Below are 11224 nucleotides of genomic sequence, written 5' to 3'. Positions count from 1 at the left end.
GCACAAATATATTTATATACACAGATATGCATGCATAGATATATTTGCATGAAGGGAACAAAGAATGCTTGCTAAGTGACACCATCAAATTAATGACATCATAGTGATATCACAGCTACTGAGCACTTCCCAGTTTGTATTCAGTAATGAAATGTAAAAAGGACTTTTAATAGAGTTTTAGAAAACCATAATACTAGAAGATACAGTGGGATTTTGAGTATTCATCTTTTAAAAGGAAGTCATTTATTTTTTAAATACTGATAATATGAAATGATTATTTTCCAGAAACAATTTTTCAATTACATTCATCCGATGTGCAAATTTTCTACCTACATATGGGTATTCACTAATAAATAATTATGCATTCTGATTTCACACCTGCCTTGAACCTTCTGGCATTGCAAGTGTAGGCTTTACTCTCAATCAATATGCACAGTTTATATTATAGGTTGGCTGGAGTAATCCATAAGCAAAGTATGAAACTATCACTAGATAATATCCTGTATTAACCAGTTGATTCTGTATCATGATACTTCATACCCACATATGTTTAAGGTTCTTTTTGTTTTAAAATGGTGCATGTACTATATATATATCTGCATGTGTGTGATTGCTTATGTATGTACATACATGTCTCTATATACACATAAATACACGCTTATACATATTTATATATGTTGGATACACAAATATATGTATGCATGTTTCTGAATGGTGTTTATATTTCTAAAAGTATATGTGTTTCTGCACACTAATTAGCATGCTAATTTTAAAGGGTGCAGTATGTCATTTCACCAATAGGGACAATATATAGCTGGAAGCAGAAAGTCTCTCACACGTTACATTCACCACGTGGTAGAATTTTAATGCTGAAGGCACTTCTTATGTAGCCCAAAGGGACCGTTTACTTGCTGGTATCGTCTCAAAATAAAATGAAGATAAAGATGGAGGCGAGTAGAGAAGATGCATGTAGGTCCTGCAGATTTCTACATTGCATGGTAGGCTTACACTGTGATTTTGTTCTCTAAAGCAGCAAGTTTCTTAGATACTGCTTCAAGTGATATATAGGTTAAAGAAAAAAAGAACATTGTTTGTACTTATTTACCTACCTGATTAAATTGATATATTCCTTTATCAGTGCAAAACCATTCACAGGTATTAGTTGGTATATTTACTTAGGGGCCCATTTATTAAGCCTTGATTCTTTCAGATCATGCTTTTTGACTTCAAAAATCCCCAAAAAAATGTGGGATTTGTTATGTGACAAAACTGTAACAAATCTGAATGCAAAAATACTTCAGCTAAAACCTGTTGAAAACATGTAGAAGTCAGTGGCAAATGTCCCTTTTACAACTGGAAGTTGATAGTTTTAGAGGTTTTCATATATTTTTGATGCAACAAGTAATAGAAGTTATCATGCGACATCTTTAAAAAGTCAAACTTTTTGCAACTTTTCAGTGACTTTTCCTGTTCGAACTTTCTTTATTCAGATTTTTTAATAAAGTTCATGACATATGTAGTTTAAGAGAAAGTAAGTGCTTTCAAAAACCTCTAAAACTACTAAGATCCGACCTTTGATAAATAGGCCTCAAAGGTTTTTTTCTTTTTTTTATAATGAATGTATTTTGAAAAGAAAAATATTCCATTATGAATGATTGGGGATTATAGCCCCACAGCTTCAGGGACACAGCTTCATACATATGCTAAGTTAATTTTGAAAGGATATTCTTTTTTGTAAGCTGCTGGATGAGATCTTCAACCTTAGTCTGGAATTTGACTATAGACTCGCACTCACATGGGTTTTCTTCTGTATAAAGACACATGAAAAATAATAATAATAATAATAATAATTGCAGCCAACTGCTGTTATTAAAAGCAGTTTGTTTGTGTTCATTTTGGTACTCACCCACACATATCTTCATCTGAAGCTTCTTGCCAATCTCCTTCATTGCCTTGAAATCCGCTGTGTAGAAGGAATGCTCTGCCTGAGGTTCAGAAGCAATCATTCTGAGCTCTTCTTCCACAGCATTTCCAACGCCAACAGCGAACATCTTGTAACCTGCAGTAGTCCAGAAAAGGAGCTGTTAAATCAGGTTCCCATAAGCTATAAGTCCCCGTTTTACATGGGCAAGCCCATGATCTATAGATGATGTTGTTTTGCACAGGTATAGAATGAGGGGTTTTATAAGCTGTTGTTAGTAATGCATCACACATTTCAAAATGTACCTACACTGCAGATTAACATATATAGTACAACATACCCTGTGTTGTTTCAGACGTGAATATGTGGTTCTTATGTTATAATAAATAACCTTTTTATTTTCTACATAGCAGCAATCCGCTGTTGAAGTAAAGACAAATATCTTACCCAGCTCCTTAGCTCTGGCAGCAGCATCATTGATGTAATCCTGAGATCGCCCATCAGTAAAGACAATGCCAACTTTGGGTACAGCTGGTCTACCTCCACTGGAGATGGCAAAGCTGTTGTCGACAAGATACTGCAGGGCCTGACCTGTCATGGTGCCCTTTTCCATGTAGGACATTTTCTTTACTGCAGATTTAATGTCTTTTTTAGAACTATACCTGCCCAGGGGGAACTCTTGTCTAACTGAGCTGGAATATTGCACTAAGCCCACATGAGCCCTCCTTTCGCCTACATCCATAGAATCCACAATCTGGTTGATGAACTGCTTGACGAGTTCAAAGTTCTCAGGCCGTACACTCTTAGAGCCATCAATAAGGAAAACCAAGTCAACAGCAGAGGCTCCACAGGCTAAAACAGGGTACAAGAGCAGCATAAGTCAGTATTTTATTTTTCTGTTCAGTAGTAATATACATAATTATACAAACATTTTTGCAAAATTGTGTGCAAACAATTAAACTTAAACTATGCATATTCATCTTTTTATAAATTGTGTCCAGGCACTTGAGTTATAATGGGTACACACAGGTAGGCTGTAGGCCTATACTCTAGCTATGGTCAATTGTGTATGCTTTCATAGGAGCAAAAGATAGTGGTGTTGCAGAAAGGGTTCAATGTAACACTGCGGAAGGCTGTGATGGCCAAAACAGACTCAATTGTTCTCTTGTGTTTCTGCATTTTAAACCTGACACCTTACATTGGTGGTATGCACAAGTGCTTTATTATGCTTGTAATTTTTTTTTGCCATGTACCGACCGATAATAAATGAGGCCCAGTGACTCCAAAATCAACAATGTAGCTATTCCAACACTGTTTCATTTTCCAATAACCTCAGTCTAAAAGCATTTTTTTCACCCTCTACTGTAAGTTAATTAGTCTATCTCCTCACCATTGCAAGTCTTGCCATCTTCATTTAGGGTGAAACCATCCCTGCAGGCACAAGTGTAGGAACCTGGGGTGCTGACACAAATTTGTTCGCAGTCATGATCTCCAGTAGAACATAGGTCAGCCGTTACTGGAACATAAGAGAAATCATATAACCATAAATATTCTGTAATATATTAGTAAAATATAATGACCCATTTTTATTTTGTAAAAAACATGCTTTAGTCACCACAGAATGCTTCCTGAAATTTCTTGCTAAGTTTCTCAATCAAACTGTAACTTTCCACATAGTCAACATGTTCATCTAGTGGTTCGCTGGCAATCTGACGCAAGGTGTTCTTATCCACACGTCCTACTCCAATAGCATATATTTCTAATCCGCTTTCCCTTGCCCGTGCAGAGATATCTTTCACAGTGTCCTGGGGTCGGCCATCAGTAACAACGATTGCAACCTGAGGATAAAGATAAACGAAGGGAATACTATGGGAGCACATAATTGTAGGAATTCACTGTCCACTCCTCCCAGTTCATTATTTCTTTGTGCACTGTAATATCTAATGATTAGACCAGACACCACATATTGATCAAGGTGATGTTGCTAAAACTTGTACCATATAACTGTGCTCTCTGTGCTGGAATCTCTTTGGAGCCCATGTTGTATCAGGCAAAAAAGCCTAAGGATTATTATAAGATGGCTATTTCAGATGAGACACAAATGATCACTTCAACTGTCTCATATAAGGGATATAAAAACAGCAATATAGCTGAACTTACTGGCCCATAGAAGACCTACAAATAGCCTACATATGCAAATATTTGCACACTACACCACCAATATGCACCAAATACAGCATTGCTTTTAAAAAGAATCAAGCATCAGTATCTTATAATTCAAACAACAAAACAGACATCTATAAGGGCATGTTAACCTAAGCATGCAACATGGTTTATCTTTACTCCTGTGAGCTTCTTATTTGACAGACATAGATTAGTATGGTCAGTGTGCTTGCAACAAACTGCAGGACAGGACCCCCCTAGGGTTTCATCCATCAAATTACAAATTAGAAAATAAAAGTCCTTGTCACAGTCGAGAAAACGTCTTAAAATTATCTGTCAAAACACATCAGCCTTTGCAATCAAACACAATGAAATGAATCTGGAGTCTGGAGTCTGGACCTACATGATTTAGAAACGTACAATTAATAACATGCACAGTCAGGTGCACAGCACATGTATTCACAGTACAAACTGATATGTGAAAACTTTCCAGATGTCACCATAGGGCCAGACTTGTACAGTTTGATGTTACTTGGTGTCAGAAAATGCAATATTTTCTAGGTCAGTAAAAGAGACTTCTCATGGAGCTTGTATTGTCCAATCCAAATTATATATCAGACAGAACTTATGTATTCATGACATGGTGAATAGGACATCACTGCATATTTTCATAAACTGTTCTAAAAAAATACTTTTTTTAAGCTCAACTTAATGATAATACACTGTAGGTCACAGATGACTAACCTGTGACTAACCTATGCCTGACTAAGTTTTAAGGTTCCTGAAAATAAGCCTTTATGAAATCAAGGGAATGTTAACCTATATTGCCCATTTCCTATATTTTGCATGCATTTTTGTAAATGTATCATCCCTAACTTCTTATATTTCTTATATAACATGTAAAACAACTTTGAATTGATCCTATATAAATGGTAGGAAATCAATAAACAGTGAAGAAGAAGTGGGGGTTAAAAATAACTTTTGCATGTCTTTAGGGCAGTCTTTCAGTAACTGTATATGTCCCATAGTCAACCACGTCTGTCTCATTTACTTCATACATCCCAACCAAGTCTTTGATATAATTCACTTTTTGTACTGTTCTTTTATTCGTGTCCCATAAATCCTTGATAAGAATAAGCTCTGTGAGTGGCATTTGTTTGTCCTTATTTTGCCTCTGTTAAACTGAGTTGAAAACAATAGTTTCTGTGTTTCTAAAAACATTGTGATACACAAATCCAATTATCCCACTCATTATCAGGGGTCAACTCCGCCAAGCTTTGCTAAACCAAATAACCAATCCCTCTGATAGCTCTCTGTTTTCCCTTATCAAAGTTGCATTCTTCAGCTAAATATCTTAGAAGTGCGTTGGCATTAAGTTTGACTTTTAGAGCATAGAGACAAAATAGAGTGTAGTAATATCCTTGACAAGATGAAAGTATCACTAATTCATTGTCTTGAACTAGGTCCCCTGATTTTGTTTGTTGAGATGTATTCACCTTGCCACGTTACATGGGCCTTACCATCCCATAATACTGTATTCTATTTCAACAACCAAAGTACATATGTAGGTAGTTCTGTGTAGTTTTTATAACTTGAGATATTTTCATTAAGTTTCTCTTTCTATTGTAAAGTTTTTATATCTGCAAAAGTGTGCAACACACTATCATATGGTAAATTACAGGGCAGTTTAGAATGTGCTGTTATAAAGTTAGAATATCAACTATTTTTTTGAAGAGACAACTGCGTTCACTCCTCTATTTATCCAAATATTGATTCTTTTCCCCAACAAATCTCTGATGTATTGAACATTATACATTCCTTTCACAAAGTGTCCCTTTAAACCTTTCTCACCTTATTGATGCCAGGAGACTTTATTCTGGCCCCCTCAGACTCTGTGAAGGCATTGTTCATAGCATATTGAATAGCAAGGCCTGTCATTGTGCCAGTTGAGAGTGGCTGGACTTTTTTCACAGCTTGAAGAAGTGCTGGCTTTGCTTTGTGTGTTTTGAGAGAAAATTCATTTTTCACTGTGCTGGCATAGTTTACCAACCCCACTCTGGTCGCATTGGCTCCAACATCCAGCGACTCGATGACCTGGGACAGGAAGACCTTGGCTTGCTCGAATTCAGAAGGGCGAACGCTACGTGAGCTGTCTATGATGAACAGTATGTCGGTGGGTCGGGTTCTACAATTGGGTCCTTTTTCAGAGAAAGAAATAAAAGATATAGAATAACTGTATGGCACACCAATGTTTTCCTATGGAAGAGGGGAAAAAATTGGAGAGATAGCATAGAAACTAGACACTACAAAAATGTAAATCTGAGCTAGTTGACTTTGCAGCTGACAAGATCGGTCGGAAATAAGTGACTTCCAGTCATACCACAAAATATAAACGAGCCGTTTACCCCTAAGACCCTATAAGATACCGTAAAACAAAACAATCACACAAATCAAGCAATATATGTGCCAAAACTTGCCAAATTTGATGCTAGACATAGAAGATCAGACACCTGAAAATGTGTGTATCTACATGCCTCTGCTAATCACAGCATGATTCGCTACACTTGCTCCTAAGTCAGTAGACCCAGTGTTTGTACAGTTAGTTTGCTATAAATGTGATTATGTGAATATAAAGGGGAAATACAAATGAATGTGTGATTCTTTTGGCGCTTGTGTGACTATTGATGCATTTTGCTGTGGGAACCCCGAAAATACCATTAGGTTCAGGCTGACAGTATCTTTAGGGTACCTACATGTAAATAGGTACCGTAATGTCAAAACAGCATTAACACCCAATTCCTGGATGCAAGTCTGTTGTATGTGCATGCCCAACCCACGAAAAGAAAGCCTGGGCTTACTGGCAGCTCGTGGCTAATGTTCATTTCTATAGTGTAAGGAGGGTATTTAGGCACTAGTGCCTCTGTGAATTAAAGGTTTTTGCATCTGTGTGTACCTGCACATGACACTCACCAGGTACACACTCTCCAGTTGCTACTTTAATGTTTTGCTTGACCTGTTCCCTACCATGGCAGGAACATGGCAGTTGCAGCATAGTGTTCACTATACTGTGATCCTATTCCTGTGCTATGCCTCTTTAAAAAATGCTCCCATTTGGTTTTTGTAATGAAATAGATTGTATATTATATGTACAACATAAGTAAAATACTTTAATATTAAAAAAAACTGCATATTCTTCTATGTTATCAAATTTTATAGCTATACAGTGAATACAGTAATTCATTCTGATTTGCTATTTGCATGCAATGTATCTGCAAAAAATTTATGTCACTCTCATGTCACGTCAGTGCATCATCAATTTATTGATTTCGATAGAGACACAATCATATGGAAATACAAGAATGGCTTCATTTCACCTCCTGTCCAATGATGGTTCTTGTCTTTGCATGGTTATGTATGATTGGTGCTCGATTTCCTGAGCTATTTTTAGTTTTAGGGAAATTTGAGGCATCTTTTAAGACTTAATGCTTGTGTTACCAGATATATATCTTTGTAAAACACACTGATCTTAATATTATCATTGATTCACTAAAAGCTGGAGCTGTTAAGTGTGGTGAAATGTTCTACAATTTGTTAAAGGAATGTAAAATTGGCCGTTACAGAACCCAAACAGTCATTTTGCCTCAGTGCCAGGATCATCCATTTCCCCACAGCTCTGAAGGTCTAAACGCAAAGGTTAAATCAGCAGAACAAATCAAATTTAGAACAGGCTGGTTCTTAAAAATCTAATTCAGACATAGACATCTTTCAGTACTCCAGATGTTGCAGAAGTACAAATACAACTGAAATGGTGAGGGATGCTGGCAGTAACTAATTATTAATAATAAATAATAACTATTCTTATATTCACGTTTTGCTCTACTAATATAGTGGCTAACAACCCAAGCATTTGTATATCACAAACCTGTAAAAATAAAAATTAAAGAAAGAAAAATTGAAGAGAGGCTTTCATAGTAACTTAAAAGTTGTTGGAATTCTGTGGCTAGTACTGTATGTAATGTTATACTTGAGTAATGATTTCAGTGTGGCATAGTTGGAGGTTTAATTGGGGCAATCACTCACCCTTCTGTGCTTGAAGAGAAGCTCCATGAGTGGCATGGTGATAGCAGAGGAGAAGAGTGGTCAGGAGACACAGAGAAGTCCTCATGTTGTCTGTAGTGGAGTCAGAAAGCAGAGTGAGGGTGATGGAGTGGGGAGTGTGTGTATCAAGGTATGCTACCTACACCCCTTTAAACACACCTACAGATTGATTGATAGAGCTGGGAGGGCGTGTGTGTGGAATGGGTGGGGGCCAAGTTCATGGCTGTGTGGTAAGGAGAGGAGGGCTAGGTGTCTAATTTAAAAGTTGTGAAAACATCAGTGTTAACTATTTTATCTGAACACAGAAAGAAAACTTGGAAAAAAAAGGTCAGAGCAAGAATAGCTATTACTGATCCTCGCTTAGGATGTTACCCTAACCACCTAGGCTAAGGGGGGGCATCCCATATGCTGAGAACAAATGAGAGTGCAGAGGGCAGCAGCAGCAGTGTCAGGACACATCTAGGAGTGTTAGGAAGGGAGGAGCTGCTGGAATGCACAGAATGTTACTTGTACATCCACAGTCTGCTACTGCACACACCGTGATGGGTTAATAAGTTTGAGGGGCCCTAAATGAGAACCTTTCAATGTGTGTTATAAAGGAGCCCTGTATCTGGTAGAAGAACATAAAGGTGTCTGTTCAACTGCAGGGCTAATTCCAGCTAGTGCGTACACAAAATATCCACACCAGAGTTTACTGTCACAAGGCAATAGGCTGCTAGCAGACGCACAACACGCACAACATGCCCTCTGCCACACGGGTTACTGTGCTCACTCTGCTCTTGCAAGATTAAAAGGAAAGTTTTTTTTAAATTTTTTTCACAGTTTTCTATAAAATGTATATATTATGAATTTGAAATGGAGCTATACAGAGACTGTATTATTTTACTACAAATATACCCATATGAATACTATTCTTCTTTTTACCTATAACATAGACGTCACATACACTGACATACACTGTGTGCTTCACTGTACTCCATATCAACACCCTGTTACTGCTCCAAAAGACTGACCTCTCCCTGCCCTGCTTTCCCTTCATTTTCCCAATAGAATAGCATTTCTGTATAACTGACCTGTCGTATCTCTACTAGGGATGGGCGAATTTTTTCGCCTTGTTTCGCTGCAGAAATGATGCCTATAGACTTGTATGGAGTTGACAAAAAATTTTGACCCCCATAGACTTTAATGGGCGTCTGCGACATTTTCGCCGGTGGCGAATTTTTGGCGAAGCGAAATGTGTCAAATTCGCCCATTCTATATATATATTTCCCTAAAGCATGTATAACTTTCTCTATAACTCATTATATTTCTCCATATAAATTATCCCTATAGCTCCTCCCATTTCTCCTTATAGCCTCTCCCTATAAGTCCTCATTTCTCTACACATAACTTTTACCTATTACTCCACTAGTTCTTCATAGAAACCTCCATACCTCTATATATAATCACTCCCTTTAAAGGAGAACTAAACCCCCCTAATGTGAAAAGCCCTTTCCACTACCCTCCATAGTGCCCCCTACCTGCTTCTGCCCCGCATAGTGCATTAGTGAAAAATGACCCCTAATTGTGAAACTCACGTATCTGTGCAGAGTAGTGCAACGGGGCTCAAGGGCGGCATCATGAGTTTTTTTCTTCTGCTATTTACGGAGTTTCCCACGCATGCGCAGTTGAAGCCAGCATCTGGCTGGCACCGGACTGTGCATATGCCAGTGGCGTAACTATAGAGAAAACAGACCCCACAGCCACAGGGGGGGGGCTGGGGAACAGGGGGGCCTGGACTGTGGTGGCTGCTTCCTCTACAGCTAAGAAAACCCCCCTCCTCCCCAGCAGCTCTCTTACATATGGTGAGGAAGGGGGACGCAAGTCGTGTGGGAGGAGTCAGGACAGGGTGGAGGCAGGCTGGAAAGTGGGCGGGAGGATGGGGATCGGAGTGCCCCTCTGAAGATTTTTTTGCAGGGAGACCCGGCGCAGTGTAGTTACACCACTGGCGTTCGCCAAATATCTCTATGTCAGCATTCCCTTTCGGAAGAGAACCAAGATGTGGAAGATGGGACCTTGAGCTCCGCACTATGCTGAGCAGAAGCAGGGAAGGGGCACTATGGAGGGTAGTGGAAGGGGCTTTTAAAATGAGGAAGGGTTAATTTTCCCCCTTTCTCTCCATATAAAATATTATTATAACTCCTTCCCATATAATCTCTCCTTATGTCTTCTCTATCTCTCTATATAAAATCTAATAACTCCCCGTTTCTCTCCATATAAACTGTCTCTATAACTCACTGTCTCCCTGTATATTAAATCTCTCTCTAACGTTCAGTAAAATCCGCATCTTAGTGAATTTGCGTAGTTATGTCCATTCACCAGAGCGCAAATTTGCCAGGCATTAGGGAGTGAAGTACCGATAGAGTCTCCTTTGCCCTTTAGTAAAGGAAGGGTAGGGATTTAAAGCTATAGGAGCCTAGCAAATCCTATAGGGCCCTACAGTTCCATCCGGCTTAATCCTTGTGTGTGGCCGAACCAAATCCGAATCCTAATTTGCAGATGTAAATTATGCGTGGGAAGGGAAATCATGTGACTTTTCATTTCAAGGAAGTAAAACATTCTTTTCCCACTTTTACCTTTCCCGCCTCTAATTTGCATATGCAAATTAGGATTCAGTACGTTATTCAGCCGAATCTTTCACGAAGTATTCGGCCGAATCCCAAATAGTGTATTCAATGCATCCATAGTTTTAAGGCTTTTTATTTAAGAGCACCAAGGAATGCAAAATCGCAACCACTAGTGATCATTCATTCTGCACTTGTATCTAAGACACAATTGCACTCTAAAAATTTATGAGGTGCAGACCACAGGGAGAGAGCAAGGAAGCTCTGTACTTACTGACTCAGTTTCTTTAGGGAATGCTCATGGCAGGACAGGGTACAAGGTGGAAACTACACTCATTGAGCAAGTCAGGCAGCTGGTTCTGCCCCCTACATTATTTTAAGATATAGAAATAAAGCATCAGAGCCTTAACTTTCAACCCCTTTATTTTTATTCATTTAA

At 38.4% G+C, this 11224-nt stretch overlaps 1 protein-coding gene across 1 annotated transcript; it reads right to left on the bottom strand.

The window, feature by feature from the left end:
• Nucleotides 1-709: 709 nt before the first annotated feature.
• Nucleotides 710-8293, bottom strand: matn1.L (matrilin 1 L homeolog). Its single transcript, NM_001086332.1, is given in 8 exon segments — nucleotides 710-1057; nucleotides 1727-1807; nucleotides 1907-2059; nucleotides 2369-2773; nucleotides 3312-3437; nucleotides 3537-3759; nucleotides 5936-6282; nucleotides 8165-8293. Coding segments are annotated over 8 exon segments (1473 nt in total). The 5' UTR covers nucleotides 8250-8293; the 3' UTR covers nucleotides 710-1004.
• Nucleotides 8294-11224: the final 2931 nt, after the last annotated feature.

Source organism: Xenopus laevis, chromosome 2L (assembly GCF_017654675.1).
Source record: "Xenopus laevis strain J_2021 chromosome 2L, Xenopus_laevis_v10.1, whole genome shotgun sequence".
In the NCBI taxonomy this organism is placed as follows: Eukaryota; Metazoa; Chordata; class Amphibia; order Anura; family Pipidae; genus Xenopus; species Xenopus laevis.
Note: the sequence above shows the minus strand (reverse complement) of the source record. Positions and strands in the feature narration are given on the sequence as shown.